General features: G+C 40.6%; 1 protein-coding gene across 4 annotated transcripts; it reads left to right on the top strand.

Annotated features, from left to right (window-relative positions):
- PNPLA4 (patatin like phospholipase domain containing 4) lies at nucleotides 1–26840 on the top strand. Of its 4 annotated transcripts, none has more exons than XM_063084162.1 (7): nucleotides 1–344; nucleotides 2204–2388; nucleotides 6382–6476; nucleotides 6701–6836; nucleotides 16300–16365; nucleotides 25711–25863; nucleotides 26650–26840. In XM_063084162.1, exons 2-7 carry the CDS (start codon nucleotides 2209–2211, stop codon nucleotides 26779–26781), a joined length of 762 nt encoding a protein of 253 aa, XP_062940232.1. In that variant the 5' UTR covers nucleotides 1–344; nucleotides 2204–2208; the 3' UTR covers nucleotides 26782–26840. The 4 variants fall into 4 exon arrangements, with proteins under 4 accessions (XP_062940232.1, XP_062940234.1, XP_062940233.1 ...); XM_063084165.1 differs by having other exon boundaries at nucleotides 321–344; nucleotides 2237–2388; XM_063084164.1 differs by lacking the exon at nucleotides 2204–2388.

Here is a 26840-nt window from a genome sequence, read left to right as displayed (position 1 = left end):
GATAACATGATTCTAGACAAGAAAGGCTTGTCCCTTGCCCGTACTCGGGGACACATCGATAAAGCGGCCAAGCGACGGAAACGGCGCCGCCACGTCCAGTGGAGCGTTTAAAGGGCGGCGGGGTGGAAGGGGAAGGAAGGCGGGCGATCCCCACCCGCGTCGCCGCGGTGACGTCACAGGTCCGCGCGAGTAGGCGGCACCAAGGACTTACGCAGGACCTTCCTGGGCGGGCGCGCGGGGAGCCTGGCCCGGCCTCGATAGGCGGAGCCGAGTTGAGTGATAGCCAGGCCCCACCCTCCGCTTAAAGGGGCCGTTCAACACGAAAGCGCCTCAGGCCTGCCTTGGTAAGACCCCGCGCCGGGGCCGAATGAGGGGTGGGCGGGCCAGCGTGGGCTGCCGGGGGTGATGCGGCGGCAACACCCGCCGTGTCTCCACCAAAACGCCAGAACGCACTGGGCCTGCGGGGTCCGGGCCTGGCACCTGGGAGCTAACCACCTGACACCCCTTCCTGCTCCCCCATGTGCAGAAATACAGTCGAAACTGGGGCTTGGGTCCCCTCGGAGCGGTGACCCCGATTTTCTCTCCGTGGGCTGCAGCGCATCCTACAGCGGCGTAGCCTCCCCGCACCGGGCCCGGCCCGGTGCATCCAAAATAAGCGGCCCTAGGTCCGTAAATTCGGGGCCCGGGTATTGTACCTGATCTTAGTGTCCCTGGATCGTGTGCCTGATCTCAGTGTCCCTGGGTCGTGTGGCTGAACTGTGTCCCTGGGACGTGTGGCTAATCTCAGTGTCCCTGGGACGTGTGGCTAATCTCAGTGTCCCTGGGTCGTGTGGCTGATCTGTGTCCCTGGGACGTGTGGCTAATCTCAGTGTCCCTGGGTCGTGTGGCTGATCTGTGTCCCTGGGACGTGTGGCTAATCTCAGTGTCCCTGGGTCGTGTGGCTGATCTGTGTCCCTGGCACGTGTGGCTAATCTCAGTGTCCCTGGGTCGTGTGGCTGATCTGTGTCCCTGGCACGTGTGGCTAATCTCAGTGTCCCTGGGTCGTGTGGCTGATCTGTGTCCCTGGCACGTGTGGCTAATCTCAGTGTCCCTGGGTCGTGTGGCTGATCTGTGTCCCTGGCACGTGTGGCTAATCTCAGTGTCCCTGGGTCGTGTGGCTGATCTGTGTCCCTGGCACGTGTGGCTAATCTCAGTGTCCCTGGGTCGTGTGGCTGATCTGTGTCCCTGGGACGTGTGGCTAATCTCAGTGTCCCTGGGTCGTGTGGCTGATCTGTGTCCCTGGGACGTGTGGCTAATCTCAGTGTCCCTGGGTCGTGTGGCTGATCTGTGTCCCTGGCACGTGTGGCTAATCTCAGTGTCCCTGGGTCGTGTGGCTGATCTCCTAGGTTATGTGCCGGATCTCAGTGTCCCTAGGACCCCCGAGGAAACCCTGAGGACCTCAGAGTGGGCAACCTTGTGAGGGCACGATTTAGTTCACATGGGCAAATCCTGCCCACTGAGGCATCAGAAAACACGTAATTATATACTTAAATGTGTTGCAAGTGAAAAGTGGTGTGGGTAACATTTCATGGAGCCTTCAATTCCCTTCACCAGTCATAACCTCCATTCATCTTCACATACTTGGCAATGAAATATATGACATTGTTGAATAATTGCTTATTTCATTATTGAGTGAATGTGGATATCAGTGTTTTAAAAAATATGAATGCTTATGGTGGAAATGGGGGAGAGGAACAAGGACCTATATTTGAAATTTACTGATGTACTTACACAGAGCAAATGTGTTCTTTTGGAATTTCATATAGTCTCTTAGAAAGGTTTGTCTTCACCATAGCATCCCCTCCCTTCAAAAAGTTTCAAAAGATCAAGATAAAGACCAAATGCCTTGCCAACTGGAATTTATACATCTGTTTCTTGCCAAGTAATTAAGTAGTAGATTGCATCATCGATGTACTCAACAAATATGGAATGTTGTGTTTTTTTTTTTTTTAATAAGACTATATTGCATCAAGGTGAGGAAGGAAAAAATGTTTCCTGGGAAGATTCCTTGGTTTAATTAGAATTAAGTGAAAAGACGGTGCTTAAAACAGAATTATATGTTGAAAGAAAGCCTTCGAAGAATTATTAGCATAATGCTACACAGCATGCGGAATCAGCTATACCAGCTTACGGCATTTTTGTTTTTGTATTGCCAATTCCACAGCTAAAATGAAGCACATCCACTTGTCCTTTGCAGCGTGTGGGTTTCTGGGCATTTACCACTTGGGGGCAGCATCTGCACTTTGCAGACATGGCAAAAGGCTGCTGAAGGATGTCAAGGCCTTTGCTGGGGCTTCTGCAGGATCCTTGGTTGCTTCTGTCTTGCTAACAGCACCAGAAAAAATTGAGGTAATTAAGTAGTAACCAGACCGTGTTCCTCATGAAGAAATTAAGACCGAGTGGCAAAAATGAGTTTTTACTAAAATTAGTTAATTACTAAATTAACTCTACAGAGAAATAATCCTTTGTCTGGGAAACAGAAAAGGTTAAGACTTCTTTTGACATTTAATCATTGGGAATCTGTGCTCTGGATTTGGAAATAAAGATTGTTCTGGGTGACAGTGAAATAAGGAAATACTAAAATGCCTTAGTTTACTCTTGAGTTTTTATTTAGCTTAAAATTCCAGCTCTGTTTCTTTCAAGCAAAGTATATTTCTTCTTTTTGTGCTCATGAGAAGAGCACGGGGCCCGTTCTCAAGGCCATAATCGTATGGTTGACAACTCTCTGCTCACTGCTATTTACAGATAGACATATAATTTGAAATGTGGGCATATCGTTTCTGTTAAGTGGAGTTCATAGGGGAATTTAATTTGTTTTTAATTCTCACATAAGAAGCTCTGAGTTCTACCCATTTATCCAGAAGTCATAAAAGTAAGCTTTCATTAGGTATTTTGTGAGATCCAGTTCTGGAGGTGGAGAGTATTAAATTCGTTAATTACTTATATAACTAGTGGCTTTGAACAATAAAAAAAAATAACAGTTTAACACTTCATTCACAAGAATGAATTTCAGTCACATTTGAAATTTGAAAACCACGTCATTTTAAACATCAGTCTCATTCTCAACTCTATTGTCACCTGCTTATCAAACTGGACCTGAGGCCAGTTATTGAGAAATCAATCCACTTATCTTTTCTTCCTGTCATTATGTGGTTGATTTACATGGAACTGGAAAAGTGATTAAGAACTGTAGAGATTACACAGGATGAGAACCTTAAGTCAGGAAAAGTAAAAATATAGTGTGAAAACTGCCCCCAAACTAATAGAATCACATGCTTTGACATGCAGGCTTTCTCCTTCCCAGACTTCTTGCTGTTTTGAAGCAGTGGGCTACCAAGGGATTATTTCCTTCTTTTTAGTGCAGTCTTGCCTTTAGGTGGGCAAATCATGAGTTTTGGAGTTGGGTAGACTTGGTTTCCAATCCTGAGCAAATTTACAAGTGTATTAAGCATGATTTAGAATTAACATGACTTGGAAATACTGCAATAATACTGCTGCTTACTTAACTGAAATTCTGTGATGTTAAGATATTAAATCATTTATCTGAATTTGAGATGTGATATCATCATATTTTCAAGTCAGATAATTTGTTTTTCTTTTTCCAGTAAATTGGAGACTTGGTTGTATCATCTGATTGTTATGATATAAAGGTTAAGTCTTTATTGGGTTCTCACACTGGAGAGTGGAAAATGACTCTCTGTTTACGTAGTCTGTCCTCATTCCCTTTTTCAAAATTTTTTTTTCAGCCAAAATAAACTTTTGACTTAAGGTTATTTTATTTCTTTTCTTTTCAGCATTTGAAATAATCCATCTGTAGGATTGCTTTGAGTTTTTTTAGCAAACTTTTCTACCTACTCACATTTGTGTTAGCTCTATTCTCGCTGATGGTGTAAGTTCCTCGAGATTTCCACTGTTGTGACAAATATATGAGTAATTAATCTTGTTCAGAGCTTATGCATGAATAATTAAGAGGAGCACCTGATGCTGGGTATATTTTAGGTGGTAGGCAAATTTAGACATTGATATGTAAGAGCAGTGCTGCAAGCCTTTCTGCAGCCCTCATGATTTGCAAGGCATGGTTCTAGACACAGTGCGGAACTCAAACATGAGTAAGTCCATTCCTTATAATTTTAGAGTCTGGTCAGGGATACATGTGTGTGTAACTAAAATTAATGTTAGGAAATAGGCCAAGTGGGTGGTCTAGCTTAGTAGGAAGAGCACACCTTTCTAGCTTCTAGGGACTGCTCCCATTTCTCTTCTAGAATCTTACAGAGACATCCTAACAGGTGGGCTGGCATCCAGTCGCACTGCCTGTGGTCCACCCACCTCATAGCACTTAGAGTGATATTACCCAAGTGCAAATCTGATTATCCTCGCCCACACACACACTCCCTGGACTTAGGATAGGGTCCAGATTCCTCAGCATGCCTCAGAAGGCCCTGTGTGACTTATTTCTCACGTGGTTCACTGTGATGACACATTTTAGTTCTGCTCCTCTCTCTGGGTTGTTCTTGCAGTTGTTTTTACCATCATCCTTTCAGATCTCTGTCCTCTGTCCAACTCTTATTCATATTGTAGGTCCCAGCCTAGATGTCAGACTGGATGGAAGCCTTTGAAAACCCTTGAGGTTGGAGTTTGACGCCCACTGCATTTGTTTTCCTGTTGCTGCTGTAACAAATGACCATTAACTTAGTTCTTAAAAACAACACTCATTTATTATCTTATGGTTCTGGAGGTAATACATCTGAAACGTTCTCACTGGGTGTTGCTTTGTGTTGCTTCGCCCCCCATGGATTTGTCACCCCACTTCCCCTGGGTGACAGAGAGAGACTCAAAGGATTACTCAAAGCCCATCCCTTCTGAGCAGTGAGAGACCCCGAAGTGGTTGATCTTCCTGGGACCCTCCAGTGAGAGGAATCACTTCATTGGGAAATTAACCCTGAATTGGGGTTCTCTTCCTGCATTTGTTTTCCAGACCAGGAAGTTACAGGAAGAGACATAGGCAGGGTTATAGTTTAACAATATAGGCTGGTAACTTTCAGTGAAACAAGCCAGATGACATTCCAGTAAGGCTATCAACAAAAGCTTGATCTTAGCAAACATTCCTTCTTACAGCAATTTCTCAGTATCTTTACATAACAATCAGTAACTAGTCTGTCCTTGAGCCAGCAACCTTGCTGTGCCACAAATCTTTATCTTACACCAGAGACTTTATAGCCTGAGGAAAATTTCCAGTCCTCTGCATGGTCAATATTTGAAACTGCAATGCTTTGGAAAACCAGGCCCTGTGAAGTACATTTGCTTTAAGAATACTCCACAACTGGGCTAAATCAAAATGTCAGCAGAGCCATGTGCGCTCCCTCCAGAGGCTCAGGGGAGAATCTGGGTCCTTGCCTTTTGCAGTTTCTACAGGCTGCCCACATTCCTTGGTTCCTCGCCCTTTCCTTCATCTTTACAGCCCTAAGCATAGCGGCTGCAAACATCTCTAACTCTGACCCTCATGCCTCCCTCAAGGGAGCACTCAGCACTCTGATCTACTCTTGGAGGCACTCCTCAATCTCATGAGGGCAGGGACTCTGTATCTCGTTCTCCACTGAATCCCAGTGCCTGATGCCCAGAAGGTTGCTGAATTAATTAATTAATGAAAAACAGACTTGGGTTCCAATCCTGCTCTGACACTCATTTTCAATGAGATATTGAGACGGATCTCTCCATACCTCAGTTTTCTCATCTGTCCAATGGGGTGATTTTACACTTTGCAGTAGTATGTGAATATGAACTAGCAGTCAGTCTCAGTTGATCCAAGCCCTGGGCAGCCCCTGGGGGACTTTTATAAAATACCTGATTAGCCCAATACTAATCTCCAAAGACTGATTGAGTACCTGTAAACCACAGACATCACATGTCCTGTTTCTGTTATTGGTGTTGATATAACTAGCTCTGTTACAGAGCGGCATTCAGAATGCTTCTGAGGCCACAGAATTGGGGTAGGAGAAGAGGCTAATCATGTTGAAAAAATCTAAAAGATTGTGCTAAATTAGAATTCAAATCCAGTCTTCAAGGATTTTTCAGATGTGGGCAAAAGCCATTTAAGGTGGTTTAAAAAGAAAAAAATCAATAACAATTGGGATCGTGAGGACATAAGACTTGCTGAGGGGCTAAAAATGGTGGGTGAGGCCCAGGCCAGGTGGGGGATGTGCACACTTGTGCAATAGCATGACAGCCCAAGTCTGGGCTGAGTGTGTATAATCCGGTGCATTGTGGCATTAGCCCAGAGTTATGGAACTGTATGAATTTTTTTTTTGACAACTCATAGGGTCACTTATTAATTTTCTTTTTCAGGAATGTAACCAATTTACCTACAGGTTTGCAGAAGAAACTAGAAGGCAGTCTTTCGGGGCAGTAACACCCGGCTATGACTTCATGGCCCTATTGAGGTAGAGGGGTGGGTGTGTGTGTGTGTGTGTGTGTGTGTGTGTGTGTGTGTGTGTGTGTGTGTGTGTGTGTGTGTGTGTGTGTAGTACATTTCCCTACAAAGTACATGAAGACAGAGTGTGATGACTGTCTGTACAAACTGTGGCAAGCTCAGCATTCTCCTAAAATATTTACGAGGCGTTCAATAATTAAAGGCAAATAATGCGGATCGCTTTTTCTTCTCTAGAAGCGGAATAGAGTCGATTCTTCCTTCCAACGCTCACGAGCTAGCCCAGAATCGACTGCATGTATCCATCACCAACACCACCACCAGACAAAATTACTTGATCTCAGATTTTTCCTCCAGAGAAGACCTCATTAAGGTAACAAAGCCACATTTCCCATTTGAGGAAGTCAGCAAGTGCCAATTTAAATACTTCATATGAGTAATGAGCATTCCCACAGTCTTTAGATCCTTTGTCTCATGTCAGGCTTGAAAGGTGTTGAGTGGTCAGTAAATGATGTGTTTGATGAGTGGATCCACCTTTGCACCTCCCAAGTCCGCCTCAGGGCTCCCTGTGATCCTGAGGCCTCCTGTACTTGACGTTCAGGCCTCATGTTTATCATGTGAAGCAGTTTAGTAGCAGTAATAGTTCCTTAAATTTATGTAGCTAATACTTTGTAGTTTATGTAAGACTTTTCACATGTACTTTCTTATTCAATCCTTCAACAGTCTTTTGGTAAGTCAGGTAGGACTGGTGTTATTACGACCCTTTTATATTTTTAACAAAGAAGAAATGGGTGGAAAGATTTTATGTGATGTGTGTGCATACCCAAGGTTATCCTGCGTGCCAGGGGGACCCAAGTCTAGCTCCCAAGTCTCTTAACTTTTCAATCTCATGTTGTGTTTTGTTTTGATGCCTTTCTATCCAAACACTTTTGAAAGTTGCTTGGTTGAGAATTCATAATCTCTGGGAAATATTTCAGCTGAGTGATTTCCAAATAACAGTACATTGAATGTTTGTAAATTGGGAAGGGTGCACTTTTCTTAGAAAAGCTGGGCAGTTTTTTTGATACAGTGGAAGGGAGTGCGTGGAGGGTGAGTGATGAGAGTTCCACGTGTAGTAGATGATAAATGCATTGAAGTCTACTATCATTTGGTTGCTGTCATTTGAAATACTTAATGAAATGTTGAATGGACAAGTGAAATTACTTTGCAACTTTATAGATTAGAACATTTTTACTCAATGTACCTATTATGCCATTCTCTCACTTATAAATTAATAGTCTTTCTGTATTAGGAAAAGATATTTTTCTATTCTTCTTATATTATTATGAGGTTTAGACACTGTAAAGGGAAGATCTGTCACCTCTTGTGCCTGCAGTGTCACAAGTTGTTGATGCACAATACAAACACATAAGACTTGGTTGGGTTGGCTTCCCTCTTCTGTTTGCCTAAGAGCAGACCCTGTGCTATTGTGATGTAAAGCAAGGGGGGAATTCTTCGCTCAGCTGTCACCTTCTCATTAGCCTATCCCTGGCTGCTCTGCCTGTATTGGCACAACTCTCAGGCCCTGATCTTTCTGAATCCCATCCTGATTTACTTCTCACCATTTTGCCTCCTGCGTGTTCTACTGCCTTCTTAATTTAGTTTTTAACTGTCTATTTTTCTTCACTAGAATGTAAGTCTAAGAGGGCATCCCTGTGTCCTACCACCCTGTCACCCACAGTGTGGGTGCTCCCCCAGTAAGTGTGAGATGAATAAACAAATGAACTGAGATGACATCTGTTACATAGGCCTAATTTAAAAGAAAAGGAAAGAACAGACTTGCTGGCTGATGTGTATTCCATGAGCTGGGCAAAATACCATAGCTGGTGAGCAGCCCTGCTGGGACTACAGGCCATGTCTCTGGCATTTTGCTCTGATTACGCCTCATGCTGGATAAAATGATCATCCTCGCAATCCCTTTTATGTGGGCGTGGGATACACAGAAGAATGGTCCCAAAGAGATCCACACACTAATCCCCCAAACCTGTGACGATGGCACCTTATAAGGTATTTTGTAGATGTGATTAAGTTAAAGATTTTGAGATGGGAAGATGATCCTGTATTATCCATGTGAACCCAAAGGAAGCACATGAATCCTTAAGCATGGGGACCTTTCCTGGATGTTCTGTACCGTTGCTGGCTCTGAGATGTAGCAGCCCATGTGCAAAGAGAATACAGAGGGATGGATGCGATGATAAATGCATTGATCTTTCCTATCATTTGGTTCCCTCCTCAACTTCCTTTGCTCTAACTTGAGTTTTAATCAATCATTCTCTCTCGAGGAGTGTATTAATCCGTTTCTGTTGCTTCTAACATAAATTCCTGAAACTGGGTGGTTTATGAAGAAAAGGAAATTTATTGCTTACAGTTTCTGAGGCTGGGAAGTTCAAAGTCCAGGGGACACATCTGGTGAAGGCCTTGGTGGTGGTGACAGTGACACAGGGGTCTCACAGAAATGGTGGAGTAGAGAGACACTAACCTCTTATGTCCTCTCCTTTTACAGCCCTCAGAATCATGCCCATGACCACCATTATTAATCCATTCTCTAGTTCACAGTCCTCAAAATCCGTCACCTCTTCAAGGTCCCACCTTTCAGTTACCATAATAGGACTTCCCACCCTCATCCGTTACAGTGGAGACTAAGCTTCAGTGAGTTTGGGGGGGACACAATTCAGTCCAATGCAAGGAGCTAATGGCAGCTCTCCACTGACAGTCAACAAGGAAAGGGGGTCCTGGGCTCTGCATTGCATACATTCCTTTAATATCTGAATGGGCAGGGAAACCAGTTCTCCCCGAGAGCTTCCCAAAGGGAATGCAGGCAATCCTGCCTCCACCTTGATTTCACCCTGTGAGACCCTCAGCATGCTGCTGACGTTCAGATTGTGTGATAATATATTTGTCTTTTTTTTAAGCTGTTTAATTGGTAGTAATTTGTTATAGCAGCAATAGGCTGAAAGTAAACATGGCATTTTTCTATTTCCTTTGTTTTGAACCATAACTATTCAGAGAATTGGTGTAATTACTTGAGTTCATTGAACAGAAGAGAAATAATTGATACAAATGTTTAATACCTTGTAAGGAGAATACTGAATAATTTACATTTATCCAAGGTTACACAAGAAACATTCTAAATGTTTAGTAGAACACTTCAACCTTTTTCAGAACTAAAAGGAAAGAAGCATGGATAGTTCCTTGATAGTGGATGGTGACTGTAAAAATGTATGAAATGTATGCCTGGAATACTCATGGAGCACTTAGTAGAAAAGATTAAGAATGGGTGCAGACTAGGAATGAGAGAGAAGAGAAAAGCATGAAGGGGAAATAGAATGAAGCCCCTCTCAGGTAGTGACGTTATCAAATCTGTATGTTCTGATGAAAGATGAGGCTGGGGGAGAATGTTGTCTGAGGTGGAACCATGTGAGGAGGGTTGTTCTGACCTTTTGGGGGCAGTTGGGGATGGAGAGGGAGAAGCAAGCTGCCTGAAGGCGATTCCCACTCCCAGAGGTAGACACAGGAGGTCCCGAGGTGCTGCAGCCATGAGTTGAAGCGGCCTGATGATGTGTAACCCCATGTCTCCCAGGACTTTTGCATACCTGCCTCTGAACAACACACCTTGGGTCTAACTTCTAGTATCCAGAAATTTTGTAGATGGAGGGGGAAGAGAGAGAGAGAGAGATTGATTGACTGAATGATTGATTGATTGATTAAAACTCAAGTTAGAGTAAAGGAACTCAAGGAGAATACTAAATACCGGTGATTTTTAACTTCATTAACTCATGCTCCATGTTGCATTTTATATTTATTTTTTATCATTAACTTATTTATTCTGTTACTTAGTAGTTAAATGTTTTTTTTTTTTTTTTAAATGCCTGGTTCTTTATTATCCACTAGGTGCCTGCTACTCTTTATTATAGACGAGGCACCTATGTACCTGAAAACCCAACTAGAAACCTGGGGCTTAAAGTGTGTGTGTGTGTGTGTGTGTGTGTGTGTGTGTGTGTGTGTGTGTGTGTGCGCGCGCGCGTGTGTGTGTTTACTTTGAGGTGTTATTAATGCTCTCTGAGATTATTACTTGTTTTGAATGAGTCTCCTGGTGATCACGTCTAGGTCTGTCATTTCCTGATCATGTCCACTTGGAGCAATTATTTTTGAGTCCCCATTTTCTCATCCATGAAATGGAGTAATTAGCACAATAACATGACTGTTGTAACTAACCAGTGTTACCTTGGAGAGTAAATAAAATAAAGCATGTGAAAGTGTGTTTTAAACAGTAAAGCCCTGTGTGCATGTTGATTAAAGCCACCATTTAGTAGATGATGAATGATAGGATGACAACCTTCCTACACTGCTGGACAGCACCCTTGTAGAAGGCTGTCATGAAATTTAAAAACTGTATAAATCACAGCTCTCTCTTCTGCAGGCTGAGTGGGACTCACCTTTCTTGTAAATGTTATTCTTTAATCCTATATTTATCAAGTTTGTTCTTCATGAACAATATGCTAATCTATATCTCAGTTTTCATCTTTAGGCATTTGATTTTTATAGCTCTTTACTACTGTATAGAGCTTCTTCTTTTTTTTTTAAATTTGTTTTTGTGTGGTGATTCATACTTAAATTGTATTAATCAACTTTACTTTTATGACATAAAAAGTTATTCTTTCATTTGATAGTTACAATGCTAGTTGATTGTTTTCTCAGAATCCTCATTGACCAATTACTGTCTATAGTCCACAGATTCCTTTAATTTGAGGTTGGATTTCCATAGTATTCTGAATCTTATGTCCACAGTGATTTAACTCCATCTTTTCCACTTTTTAAACGGTTGTAAGACAGACGCATGACCGTCAGACATTCTTTTGTGCAGAATTTATTTGTGCCAACCATTCCATTCCGCCGCAGTAGTGACTTTGTGGAGATAGGGATGCATATGTGATGTCTGCTCCCATGCTACTTTGAGGTGGCCTGCAGAGGGAAGATTCCTTTAGAGAGTCCAAACGGAGCCCCGGGAGGCTCTCTTCTCCAAATATCCCACCTTCACTTCCCATCAATCCGAAAGATTTATTTTGGAGTGCCATGCCTGGAAAAATGTTCCCTCCGAGGATTGAGCCCACTGATCCTTGATGTCTGTGGGTCCATTGCCTCCAGCAGATCAGTGCCAAGTTGAGACCAGTTTCTGCAAGGACACATGATAGATGGGACGGAAGAGGATGGGGATGGAAGAGGATAATGGAGGGGTCAGTACACACTGCCTAAACCGTGTTGTGGGTGGACTGTGGGATCTTGGCCAGTTTCAACTTTTCAGCGCCTCAGTTTTTCCATCTTAAGATGGAAGCCACCCTGTCGCACCTACCCGATGTTGTCATGAAGGTCGAATGAAATCTTGTGTGAACGTGCTTTGTCAGCCCTTAAGTACTTGCCAGGTGTACATGGTCACCTTCGGGGCCCCACTCTGCTGACTTCCATTTCTTCTCACACTTCGTTCCTGAGCACAATTCCTTAGTTGTTCCTTTCCTGGTGTGTCTCTCCACACAGCAGCCCCTGAATGTCCAAGTGTGTACATTCATTTTAAGTTCCAGGTTTCTTGGGGGGCTCTTTTTCTTCAGAAGTCAACATGCAACCAGGAAATCCAAACACATTTTAATATTAGCCTTTAGCAAAGCATAACTAGGGAGGTAAATCTTTTGTTTAGAAAATGTCATATGCCACTTCCATGGCTGAGTAGAAATGATTTTTAGATTAACTGGGCCATGGTCTGGTGGAGTTCCACAACTTCCCTAAATTGGTACAAATCGCTGAATTCTTTATGTTTAAAAATGATGCACATGTGTTTTGAAATGGGCTTTTGACATACACGAACGCTGTTTGGCGTAGATACCCAGGAAGACTTTCCACACGCAATGGTGTTGCTGGCCCTCTTGGGAACAGCTACCGTGTCTCCATTGCTACAATGTCCTGAATTTCCTTGCACATAGTGAAAATGCTCTTACAGCAAGATCCTCTCACATTTAGCCTTGCAAAGGTGAAATAAGGACTGCATTTAAGATTGGTCATTATCTTGGAAAGCCTGGGGAAGATAAATTTGAATCTGTTTTTGAATTTCAACTACACAAGCAGGTTCTATCTAAACAGCCAGATTCTCATTAAACTCCATAGTAAACTTTAGGCATAAATGAAACGTGTTGAGAATTTACTCTCTAAGGAAGGTAGGCCACATAATTTTCTAAACACCTCTTTTCTATAAAATGAGAAATGAAAAGAGCCAGTCAGACGTGTATGGAATGTGCACTTGGCGATGTTTTATACTGTTGCTACAGGAAGTCACTTTTATTTTTATCATTGTATATTAGTAAGAATAAAATGAAAATCGAATCAGTGGTTTCACAACTGTATAATGTTTAAAGTGCTGTACCAAGTGAGGGAGCTGCTTTCTACGTCAGCGTTCTCAACCACAACTGTGGTGCTATTGATATGGGGACCTGCTAATTGTCTGTGATAGGGCCTGCCCCGTGTCTTGTACCTGACCTTGCTCAGTCAATGCTAGTAGGACACCCGCTTCCTCCAGTTGTGACACATTGCAACGTGTCCTGAGGGGGGTAATCACTCCCAGTTGGGAATCATTGATCTAAATGTATTGAGATCTGTTGGTAAGATAAATTTCGCCAGGAATACTGTAAGGTCACACACACTAAAAGCACGTGCGTGGGCATACTATTTTATTAAGTGACCTTAGAATGTCAATCTTTATCTTCTTCCTTAGAAAATCCTATTTGCCTGCAATAAAATGGCAGTAAGTCGACAAAAAATAAGGAAAACCGTTTCGTTCTTAACTGTCTTAAGCTAGTTTTCCTACTGAATGTAGTTAGATGTTCAAATCATTAGTCCACGTAAAGGGAGAGTGAGCTAGGACAAGAACAGACATGTTGATTTGGAGGAGTGACAGGTAATTGACCTGTTCGCTGCACTTTACATATCATTCAGGATGATTCTTACTGTTATTACCTGTAGGAAAGTAATTGGATACTTTTTTCATCCCATTGCCTCAAAACAGCATTTCAAGCCTTAACTTGTAAACTCCACATTATACATTGACATCAGGGGGAATTAAAAAAAAAACAATACATAATTCTTGTTCTAAGGGTAGTGATTTGTTTTGCAAGGCGCACGTCTCTGCTGAATGATGAAATAAATTGTTATATTTACAATGTGTCTTTGGTCCTTTAAATACTTCTAAGTACTGTAATTTCACGATATGTGCACTCTCCACAAATGTTCTAGTTATTGCTATGGTCCAATGTTGCCTTTGCCGAATAACTTCACTAAATAGCTGCATTGTGCTTGCACAGCATACCCGGGTTCTGCGATGGTTTCTTGTAAAGGAGTAGCCAGTTGATGATAAGGCCAGATTTAGTTAGGGTGAATGCAGTTACTTTAACTGTAAACAACCTTCTTCTGAAAAATACCCAACTGCCAATGTCATTGCTGCCGGGAGAGAGGGTTAGAAATGAAGATACTGGGTTTTTATCCTGTCTCCCTTATTGATTTAATAAGTGATTTTCCGTAGATCACCTCAGGGGATGCTCATGCTGGGGCTTTTTGTGCAGTGGGCACGGTAAATATAACAACCCATCATTCTGTTGTTGTTACACCATTCTACTATGCCGTGCATTTTTTGAAAGCTGAGATTTGGAGATGAAGGGCTTGGTAGGGCACACATTGAAGGTTGATAGATCTTATGTGAGGTTGTTACTTGTGATAAAAAAAATACATAAAAAATGAATGAAAGCAGCTACTGTCCTGTGGGAAACAGTGCTGTGCCAAAATTTAGTGTGCTTTCAGTATTTCAGTAAACAAGGGATTGGGATAAATGTGCATAAAATTGGCTGAAAGACAAAAAAATAAACACACAAATGTAAGAAACCTGACATGTATATGTTGGCCCTGGTAAAAATACATGTGAATGTATATTTTATATTAAAATAAACCTGGGCCCACGTGCAGTCTGAACCACGTATTAGTTGAGAGACCCTTGGGCAAGGAACTTCATCTCTTTGAAAAGTGGTTGTGAGAGAATTAAATGAGGTACTATATTTGAGGGTGCTTAGCAGGGTCTACTTAATGGGCATGCAACCTGTGCCGCTCTCAGAAGGGCCCTATGCTTGGTTTAATGCTCCACTGTTGAAATGCTGAAATTCTTCATACTTTCTGAATAAGGGGCCTGGTGTTTTTGTTTGGCATTCGTGCCTGCTAGTTACATAGCTGCTTCTGGCACCCAGCACCAGCCTGCTGCAACAGAACCCTTTGACACAGGACTGTTTCCTTTCTTTCCTGCCGGAGTCCATATGTCGTTCTGTAGTGGCCAGTGAATTGGCCACCACAGAAGCTTCTTTGGCCACCTGGCATCAGCCTATTGCTATAAGAGCTGCCACAACCAGGACCTCTGTCTACCCTTGCATGCAGCATGCCACCAGCAGCAAGGGGCAGTCCTTGCTTCTCCCACTGGTGAGCGTGAGGGGAAGTGTTGGGTGTCTGTGTTCCTAGAACAGAGAAGGGAGCGATACCAACAGATATTTGTTGAATATTAGCCCTGGGAGCGGCTGGACATACAAGGAGAGAGACCCAAGATGTTTTCCCTTCAGTTGGTTTTTTGGAAATGAGGAGACAGGAGACATGTGTTCAAGTAAGAGCCACATCCTAAGAAGGCAAATGCCAAGTTCCATGTACACAGTGCAGAAATAAAGGTGGCAAGAGTGGGTTCCAGCTGGGCTGAGTTGCAACTCAGGGAGGATTTTCCTATAAAAATTGTGTTACACTGGTGACTGGGTCTATAATTTAGTTGTGATTCAGAATAAATAGGCTTTTGAGAGCTGACCTAAAACTCATACCTATAAAATTGTTTCTTTGAGGAAAATGCCTTCTGAGTTCTAAATAATTCTGAACAGATGATTTACAAATCAGTGTTTGGGCCATAATCCATTTCTGAGTAATGTATGTGGGAAAAAAAAAATCTCATGAAATTTTTGACAACACACAGCCATAGAGGCTTTCATTTATCAGTCGAAAGATTATAGCTTAAATATTCAGTATCTAATGCTATATGTTTTCAAATAGAATACTGGTGATTTGGAAGCTGTACTGAAAAATAAAACATTTATGTTTCAGAAAAGCTGTCAGACCCCAACTTTTTCTGTTGGAAGGAATGGTAATATCCTAAATGACAATCTTTTTCAACTTTTTAAATGGAAGATAAAGTGTACTTGCCATGTTCCCAATGACCTAGTTGCTATGGTCCCATTGTATACCCTGAGCACATCACTAGAACATAAAATGTGTTCCCTTAGCAACATCTTGATGACATAAATTAGAACATCCCTGAGCTAGGGGCTAATCTCCCCTGTAATAATTAGAGGGGGTTGTTCCTTTAGAAAATAAGAATGAAAATTTAAAATGATTTTTCCAGCATATGATAGAACATTGTAAATAATTTATTTGTAACCTGTACATACTCAGGAATTTAGATTTACCTTAAATTTAATATTGTAGTGACTTGGTTGTCTACAATTAAAATGCTGATTTTTACTTAGATGAAGTTGAGTCAGAGCATGTACTTGTACCTATCTCTTTAGGGTCTTTTCAGATATTAAAAGTGTTATCTTTTATTTCAGTATGTGCAGTTGTGCTCTTGAAATATATGAGATTTATTCACTTAATAAGATTTTTATAGTAAGTAATATATCAACTTTATTATCTGAATGTTAATGCCTGTATTCATGAGCTGTTTCTTTGTTTTATCCATCTAGGTTCTCTTAGCTAGCAGTTTTGTGCCCATTTATGCAGGACTGAAACCCGTGGAATACAAAGGGCAGGTAACGTTATAACTGAGGAATTAACCTAATCCCCATATTAATATGTTTTCTTTGAAAAATTCAATTTTATGATTATTCTGATGGCTCCAAATAAGTTTATGTATTTTATTCCTCATAAATACCTTTGTCTCTATTTAAGACAGAAAAGAATTAAGTAATAGGGCTGTGGCGCCTTGTCAAGATCTTATAAATGGGAATGGTGGACTGGAATGCTCTCATTTTCATCTTTTAAAATTTTTTTTTTTTTTTTTTTTTTTTTTTTTAAGGAGCGAAAGACTTTTTTTCCCCCTAATAGGGTCCTATACATAGCCCTGTCTGTAAACTTCTAAAAGCAGAATCGCATCTGTTCCTGTCTGCCATTCCGTGCACCTTCATTCAACATATGCATTTTATCTTCAAATACAGTATAGATTTTACACATACCAGACATAAGTATGTTACAATCAAATACAGTGTATGTTTAGCACATGCCAGAGATATATAATCAAGGATTTTATAATCAAATACATTATGTGTTTAGTACATACAAGATATATGTATTTTATTTTATTCTATTTTTATTTTATTTTATTTTATTTTGTCTTTTTTGTGACCAGCACTCAGCCAGTGAGTGCACCGGCCAGTCCTACATAGGATCCGAACCCGCGGCGGGAGCGTCACTGCGCTCCCAGTGCCGCACTCTCCCAAGCGCGCTACGGGCTCGGCTCAGATATATGTATTTTATAATCAGATACAGCATTTAGTTAGCATATACCAGAGATCAGGCACATATTCATTCGGATGAATACATGCCATTTTTTTATATGTATGTAATTTGTATTTGCTTATTTATAAATGAGTAATGAAAGTGTTTCACGTATCATTCATTCATTCGTTCATTCATTCTCTCACTCACTTTGAGGGCCCAGGCTAGTGCCTGTGCTCAAGTAATTGATGGTCTCACCACAAAGGAACAGATTTTTACAAATCTCTTGACTAATATGATTGAGGAAGTGTCTCTGTTCTGCTCTTTGACTTGTGATGTTTTCCTTTACGCTTTCCTGGTCTTTTGAATCCTCTTCGTGCTTCCCATGTGCTTCTTGCCTCAAACCAGTCGGCCCTGGGATGAGTGACTGTCTAAGTGGGACAGATGAGAAGGTGGAGGCACGGAGAGGTTAGATAAGTGGATGAAGGCCATGTAGCTGTGAAGAATGACAGACAAAGAATGACTATTATGGCTACTTTGGACTATTTATTAACCATATGCATACAATATATTATTTTCAGTGATGCACTTACATATAGCTGTCTAGTCGCCAGTTAGAAACAAAATATTCTCTTTTTTTTAAGAGCAACATAAAATAATTTAAACATCAGCTCATGGAAAGCAGACAAGCTTTCCTATTTTGATACTGTCTCTCAGAGCTAATACTTTGTTTCCAAGGAAAGCATGATCTATTTTGTCATAAAAATTTGTTTGCGATGTATCATAGTTTACATAACTGTTTTGAAGTAAGTTAAGTATCGTTTGCTCTCTTGTTATATGAGTAAAAGTCAACATTTATTTTTACAGATAAATTTTTTTTTTTTTTTTTTTTTGTCTTTTTCGTAACCGGCACTCAGCCAGTGAGTGCACCAGCCATTCCTATATAGGATCCAAACCCGCGGCGGGAGCATCGCCGCGCTCCCAGTGCCGCACTCTCCCGAGTGCGCCACGGGCTCGGCCCTACAGATAGATTTTGAATAGAGCTAAAGATGCTATAATTTTATAATTATCTGAAATCTAAAATAATTTTTATTTCAAGTTATTGCTTTATAATATACCCTAGTCATGACAAAAATGACAGAGTGGTAAAAAAAATAAATAAATCCTAAGGCATTACGTGAGATTAGATATTACTGTGAAAAGAGGGTTCAGAGGTCAAAAGTCATCAGAATTGCTAATATGATCAACAAATTAAGAGGTAGTGACCGAGATGATGGGATGTAAATACGGTATCTAAGTGATATTTAAGGAGGTAGGATTTGGGGGAAAGGTGAATGAAATAGACACAGCTTAGAACACAGCTGAGTCACAGAAGCCCAGTGTGCTCTAAGACTATGCTAAATATTTTCTTTTTAAAAAAATACTAATAACAGAATTATGAAGAAGAGGCAAGTGATAGAGGCTCCAGGTTTTCTTCCAATATACAGTTTTCTCTTCTTCCATAGTAATAGAATCCCAATTTTTAGCTGGACCTATTGCTGTATAACTAAAAAGTTAGATTTCCCAGCATCCCTTGCAGCTAAGAGTGGCCATCCATGTCATTGTTGGCCAAGAAGATGTAAACTGAATTATTGTGAGACTTAGAGGAAAGAAGTTTCTATACCTTTCTTTCTTTCCTGTTGCCCAGAACTTAGATGTGATGGCTGGAGCTCCAGCAGACATTTTGTATCATGAGGCCAAATATTACACCCTAGAGATGACCAGATAGTGAGCTGCAAATGCCTGGGTCTTGAGTGATTGGGGAAGGGGATGCCCTACCATACCAGTCTACCTTCCGTATTCCTGTTACCAGAAAAAGAAGTAAAGCTTCTGTCGTTATTATTGCATGTACCAGAATCTACTCCTATTTGCTGCGGGATTATTACCCACAACTTCACAGATGAGGAAATTAAGATGTGCAGATGTTCATCTCTTTCACTGAAGTCACTTAGCTAGGAAGGGGGCCACTTCCCCGAGAAGATCTCTGATGTTTGTATCTCTGCTGTGCCTCTCACTCTGCTTTGACTTGTTAGTTCTTTCAAAAAAATATGTCCCTCATTTTGTTTCAATAAACCCACCACCGTTCCTTGGGTGTGTGACAGGAATACTAAGAATGGTTAAAACTGTCAGGTGTGAGGAATCAGATGTTCCGAATGAAGTTTCCCGTTATGTGATTGAATGCTTTGGACATGAACTTAGAATGACAGCAACAATTAAACCACAGGGAATGCATGAGCCCAGAGCTGTGGGAAAGATGGAAACCACTTGTGAAAGTCTCTTGACCTTGGACAGTGTCCCAGGACAATGTCTTGCCAATCACTTGGTGTCTATCCGTAGTAGGCACATCATAATTACTTGTTGAATTGAATCTTATGTCTTCAGAAAGCATTTGGTTTTCTTCTGTTTGTTTAATGGAGTCTACAATGAGGGGGTCCCCATGCAAATAATGATTGATGGAGAGCCACAGAGACCACGCATCATGTTAATGCCAGAAAGTGACAATTTGCAAGTGACATTTTCTGCTTATTACTGACATTCTATAAGCCTGATCACATCTCACAATCTAAGAAGATTTCTATACCGAGTTATGTTTTAGAATCTTTTCACTTCTAGAGAAATGTGAACTTTGCTTTAAATGCAGTGCTTTACTGTGGGTATAAGCTTTTTTTATGATGTAGGTTACATAAAAATTTCAGTTGTGCTGAAATCACCTGTCATTTTCTTGATTTTAATGTTTTCGTGGAGCTCAGGTTTTGATTTGTTTGTTGGCTTTGGTGGTTTTTCTGAAGGGAGGGAGATTGGGGTGGCATAAGGAGAGGACGGACTTGGTGTTACTTTTATTTGTGGCATAGAGTCAATGAACTTAGAGAAAGTGGGCTGTGGCCAAAGGGACAAAGTCCATTCTGTTCTCTTGTGACTTTCCTTAAATACAGACCTCCTTGTTTCTATGTCTCTCTCGTATTTCTTAGGAATTAAACATACTAGATTTTATTAAGATACATTTGTAGATCCAATATTTCTATTAAAAAATTATTAATCACTCAGAAGCATCATACTTTAATAAGACTTAAAATTAATTTAAACCACAGCAAATAACAATACAAGTCCTTCCTAAACTCTCTACCTGTGGTTAAAAGTGGTATGTTGTCTTTGGAAATTGCTTAGTTTTGTTATATGATGTTTAAAGTTTCTGTAGCTTTCTCTGGTTTCATCTTATAACTATTTTAGTGCTTTACTTATAGTAGATTCTTATTAATAGCTGAGTAAATGAACGAATGGAAATAAATTAAAGTTAAATCTTGTATTTTTAATTAGTGAATTTTTCTTCAGTACATATGAGCTCTTTCCATTGATAGAATAAGCCACAGGAATGTTCACACTGTTAGGCAGTGTTTTCACAGATTCTTGTCATCAATCTGGAATAAGAATAGGAGTTTTCGAGAGGAGTTCTTAACTATTATAATATATTTTTAAGAGATAATAGCATTAGTATTGGCAGGTGACTAAAATGCCAGAGAAGAATCATCTCCTGAAATGATACATGCAGATCAGAGAAAATCCGTAGGATTTTGAGGTGTTTTCTTTCACCTAGGTTAGAATTCAAGTAATATCTTGGCTGTATAATATTATAAGAACATATATAGAAAATTTATCCTTGTATTAGCCTGGTCCATTGAAGCTTTCACATTATAGATTATTAATCCTTTTATTATTTGCTCACATCTGTGGGAAAGATAATTGCAGCACACTCTGTGTTATTGTGTGTTTATATAAAGTTATTACCGTGGTCCTTAGGCTCCTATTTCTTCATGACTTAGATGTTTCACGTGGAAGTGTAGCTCAGTCACTGACATAGGAACCAGTGGTAGCTGGCCTTGCCAGCAGCCGGATTTGGCTGGATGGAAATTTGGGTATCAGTTTAGTTACTCTAAAATAGAAGCCTTTTATTTTTCAGCAAATTTTTACTTTTTCCCATTGTCTAATTAATTTTTGAAACAACATATTAGGCTTCCCGGAAACATTTTCTGTATAGCATTGATAGATTGTCACCTGCTAAATAACTCTTTGGTGTCTTCTCAAAATTCTATATCTGGAGTCATCGTTTTTGGTCAACCTTCAAAAATTCAAAAACTAAGAAAGCAGTATACCAAGGATCATTATTTAATAAAAGTTAGTACAGCAGGGTTTCTCAACCTCTTTTTTAAAATTTTTATTTTAACTTGTGTCCCTTTGATTAAAAAATCTCATCTATCTCTTTTCACCTCCTGTTTTTCTTTACCCCAAATGGGAAATTCTCACCTATATCTGGGAGGTGGATATTTCCTTTTTTCTCTCTCCCTCTCCCCTCTTCTTTAAGAATTACAGATCAGTAATGCTCTGTTGGGCATGTCTATTTGTACCCTATATCATGAAAGCAAAGAAGCTATGTTTGCAAATATAAAATTATTTTAAAAACCACCTTTACTCCTTCTTTGTCCGCTCCCCGCTCCCCCAGCAGAAAGCCATCCTGCCATGCCCTGCTCCCATGGAGCCTCAATCTGTTTTACACTGTGTGAGAAAGAACGTGAACTGAAGTAGAGAGACTGACTCTCCCCCTCTTTGCCTGTGTGCTCCACAGCAGAAGATATTTTATTTCCTGTACTTTTTTCTGTGAAGTATCAGATAGTAAATACTTTCGGCACTGTGGTACATAATCTCTGTGGACACACCTGTCCAACTGTGCTGTTGTGATAAGAAAGCTGCTGTAAACAATATGTAAACAAAAAGCTGTCGCTTTGTTCCAATAAAACTTTATTTACAAAAGGAGATAGTGGACCATAGTTTACCAGCCCCTGACGTAGAGGAAGCAATCCTGCAGGCCTCAATTTCCTCTTCTGTAAGATGAGAGAACTGAATATACTTGCATGACCTTTCTACCTTACAGGGCTCTTGTAAAGATCAAATTAAATGGTAAATTTGAAATTACTTTATAAACTATTAGGCCCTGTGTCATGGAATTTATAATAATTCTAGACATCAATGTCTTATTCATTCTTCCAACAAAGTATTTTTTATTCATTTGTCTTCTGAGCAAAATACATCTTAAGAAAATTGAGCCCTGCATGGAGGTTCTATCACGAACCTATCCCCAGTGTCTATCACACCTCAGGGCACACTTTGGATGCTCAGGGTGTGCTTGCCCAATGAACAAATAGGCTCTTTTGGTAGGAATTACATAACTGCTCATTTTTTTTTTAAAGCTTTCTACTTATTATATAACAGTTGCTTGAATTTATATAGCATTTTCTTAATAGGCACCTATAATATGTCAGCGTGTAAAGCAAAATTTAACAAGCTCTGTCTGACAGGTGAACCGGTCTACCTGTTTAGGTAAAACAGGTACTCTTGTCTCTTTAGAAGTGATCCCACAAATTCTGGTGTTCATTGCAGGCACTTTTAGAAATCAATTACAGTAGACATCTGCCCCAGAATTGGGCATGAGTTTGTTCTTTTCTATTGAATAATTGTTTGTGTATATCTCCTTGGACTTAGGCAGTTGAGTTGAATGTGGAGCATGCTTGTAATCTGGTCAGAGACTGGAGAAAACGATAGAGGGCCCGCAGCAGTACTGAGCAGTAGCAGCTGTAGGGCCAGCAGAGCGTTTGATTTAGAAGCGTATTTTGCCCTGGAATGTTTATGTACTTGGCCTCCCCTTTCCTTTGAGGATCGTGGTACTATGTGACAAAAAGTAACAAACATAACAACAAAACTCTCCTGAGGAAGACCAGCAGTTATTTTTATTAAGGACGATTTTACGATCATAGAAGCACATGACAGTAGCTACCAGCATACAAAATGCTGCCCTTGAGGCGAGAATGTGGAATGACGATCAGGAATATGTGACAGACAGCCAGAGAATTCATGGACAGAAATATTTAGTATGCAGGATTTTAAGCAATCAGTAGAACACAAGATATAAAATGTCTTCACTTTTAATTTGCAGGTCGTAGGGATGGAATTATGTCCCCCCAAAACTCACTGAAGCTTGAGTTGTGTCCCCAAGTTTCATATCTTAGAAGCTTAATCCCCACTGTAACTGTGGAGGGTGAGAAATCCTATTGTAGTAATTGAAAAGTGGTGCCTTGAAGAGGTGATTAGATTGTAGGACCATGCTGTGGTGAGCGGATTAAAAGTGGTGGTCATGGTTGTGGTCTGGAGGGCTTTCAAAGGAGAGTGAATGAGAAAGTTGCCCTCTCTGCCCTCTCTGCTCTACCGTTTTGTCAATGTGATACCCTGCCATCACTGTCACCACCACCAATGCTCTTGCCAGATATGTTCCCAGGACTTTGGACTCCTCATCCTCAGGAACTGTAAGCAATAAGTTTCATTTTCTTATAAATCACCCAGTTCCAGAAACAGACTAATACAGAGGTTGAGGAATATTTGCTGCTGTGATTGTTGTTTCCAGCAATCTTGCTGGAATCAGCATGCCTGAATGGATGTGTGGTCGTTCTGAGTGGGATAGGCCATGAAAGCATGAATCAGGAGTAAGACGTACTAGACTTGGAATATCAGAGCTGGCAGGATGATGGCATCGTGGATTGCAGAGGAACTGGGATCTTTGCAAATGTAATCAGGTCATTTCATAAGCTATACGTTTTCTCTAGTCATTTATCCAATCAGAATTAGCTAACGAGAGTAGAGTTTGGAAAAAAGATTTTCAGTTCCCAGAAACAGCGGTCATTAACCCCATAGTCAGAACACTTTTCAATTTAATGAGCCCAATTCCCCTTTTTTTCATTAAGTTGAGTAAGTCAAATGAGCTCTTACTTAAAGTTATGTGACATATCTTTAATTTTCCTTGATGAAACTTATGTGAATTTTTACATCATCGGTGACAGATTCTATTGAGAATATTCAATGAGATAATTTTAGAAGGTATCTTTTTCTCCCCGCCTGGGTTTTATCCTATTCCAGAATTTGGGATTCCCACTTAAAGCAATCAGAAAAAAAGAAAAAACCAGGCTCTAAGATAGAATTAGATATATCGGGGCCTTGTTCTTGGAGACCTCCCTTTTTTAGATTGCATTTACATCACCTGCTATATTTTATGCATATATATGTGTACCCACCCACATACATCATACATAAATACACATATACACAAACACACATGCACACGTATGCACATACACATATGAATACACATATCTTTATAATATACATAATATAATTATATAATAATTTGTGTTATATTCTTTAAAAAATAATGACTATATGCAAATTATCCAGGTCAGTTTCATTTAAATCCAATCCATTTACACTTTCTCCTCCATCAAAGTGCAATTTCCTCAAAAGAAATTTTCAACCCATTTTTATTTATTTATTTATTTTACTCCCTTTGGAGGAGAGGATGACTAGCCAAGGCTTTCGTAAATAACGTGATACCAATCATTTCGTCAGCAGCTTTAGAAATAAAAACAAGCAAGAATGACATAAAACAGAGAGAGACCTCAGAGGAAATGAATTAATTGTTTTTACTGAGGACATTTTATACTGACCTGTTTCTCTGTCCTCGCTTTTTTTTTTTTGGCATATTATCTGAAGGATGTTACTAACGACAGATACAGCTTGGAGAATTTGCAGTTTATTTCTCTGTGTGTGTTTATTTATTGCTATGGCTAATTATATTAATCAGTTAATCAGTTGCAAAAAGACTGCACGCTGACAGTCCATAGGCACCCAGGTGCCTGTGCAGGATGCATGCTGTAAAGTATTTGAAAACATACTACTGGGAAACGCATAAGCTCATGGATACAATGGGCCTCTTTTGCCTTGGAATAGACAGCGCAGGGATCTTTGTACTGCTTCCTTCGCCATTTCTCAGTGCACAGCTCTGTGGACAGAAGAACCAAGGCAACACACACCTGGAACATCCCCTCATTCCTCCTCTCTCTCAGGAGGTTGCCCTGAGACCCTGTTTCAGTTTCTTCCTCAAGGGGTCTTCCCTGCTCTGTGCATCACACTCCTCTGGGGCTAGGTTTGAGGGCACCAGCTTCCTTCTGAGAGCTGTTTGTTTCTTCTAGAACACTTCCCTTTCCGTATGGCTTTAGGACAAAGCCCCTGCTTCGTGTACAGGGGAGCCACTTTGGAAATAAAAAGGTTTCTGGATGTTCTATTTAGTTTTAAGTTTGCTGCAGAAAATGCCAGTTTCTAATTCTTATGATAGAAATGGAACCCTGTCTGGTGGTGGATGTGTTGTTCAGTGTCAACAGTAAACTGGATTAAATGATGAGCCCCACCCGAATTACACACAGCTTCTTAGGCACGCACTGCAGTCAGTAAGAATTTAGGTGCATCTTATGTAAAATCACCTAGTTAAAGTTTTTTAGCATTTGGGGAGATTTCCTGATTCTGTCCACAGTTCTTATATTGGTAACGGATATATGTACAAAGATTTGTTTTGCTCCCCAAACAGATTCCCCAATTGGATTAGTCCTCAGAAATAGTAATTTAAGATTCTATCCAAGGCATGGATCTTATGAGAAGGAAAGAAAGCCCTGCTGAGAAAGCTGTGCTCCTTTTCTTCATGTGAGAGGAGTGCCGTTGACATGTGCTGACCCTGGCCTTTCTTTCCGCAGAAGTGGGTGGATGGAGGCCTCACCAACAGCCTTCCAGTCCTGCCTGTGGGCCGGACGGTGACCATCTCTCCCTTCAGTGGACGGCTGGACATCTCCCCGCAGGACAAAGGGCAGCTGGATCTGTACGTGAACATCGCCAAACAGGATATAATGGTGAGTAAGTATGTCCAGTGATATTTGAAGAGTCCTGATCTACTAAAAATCCCTGCAGAATTCAGCGTGCTTTCCAAGCCCTGGAATCTTGTTGACAATTTTATATGCAAGTTGCATCTTCCCAGGAGTAAGTTTTCAAATACTTTACAACATGCATCCTGCATGGGCACCTGGGTGCCTGTGGACTGTCAGTGTGCAGTCCTTTTGCAGCTCATTAATTGTCAATTTGTGAAATATTTTCTTTTTCTTTGCCTTGTTTTTACATTATTAAACTTGGTAGGATATCAGAGCAGTTTTAAGTTAGATCATTTGTTTAGAAAGATGAAGGTAATGAAATATATACACATATTGGAGAAAAACTTAGGGTCCCAAATGAGTAATTGACATAAAATATCGATTCCTTTAATGGAGTCTTAGTTTTCAGCATGGGGCGACATTGTACCCTGGAAACATTTGGCAGTGCCTAGGACATTTCTGGTTGTCACACCTGGGGAGTACCACTGGCATCTAGTGGATAGAGTCCAGGGATGCTGTGAAACATCTTGAAGTGTGCAGGACAGCCCCCCACAAGAAAGAAGCAGCTGGCCCACAACGTCAACAGTACCGAGGTTGAGAAACCCTCATCTAGTCTGTGGGTGGAGTTAACTTCTTAAGTTTAATTTTTTCCTACTTACATTTTGTTATTGCTGATTATGTCTATGATAAGAAAACTTCGACTCTAAAAATAATGTGTATTTACCTGAACCGTAATATCCTAGAGCTCACATTTCTGTCTTTCTATTCTAGTTGTCCCTAGCAAACCTGGTGAGGCTCAGCCAAGCCCTCTTCCCACCAAGCAAGAGGAAAATGGAATCCCTGTACCAAAGGGGTTTTCAGGACACCGTTAAGTTTCTACTTAAAGAAAATTGGTTTGAATAAATGCTTAAAAACTTATAACACAAAACCAACTTCAGACTGTTTTGATGAAGGCTTCTAGT

Source organism: Cynocephalus volans, chromosome X (genome assembly GCF_027409185.1).
Source record: "Cynocephalus volans isolate mCynVol1 chromosome X, mCynVol1.pri, whole genome shotgun sequence".
NCBI lineage: Eukaryota > Metazoa > Chordata > Mammalia > Dermoptera > Cynocephalidae > Cynocephalus > Cynocephalus volans.
The sequence above is the reverse complement of the archived record's forward strand: the minus strand, read 5'-3'. Positions and strand labels throughout refer to the sequence as shown.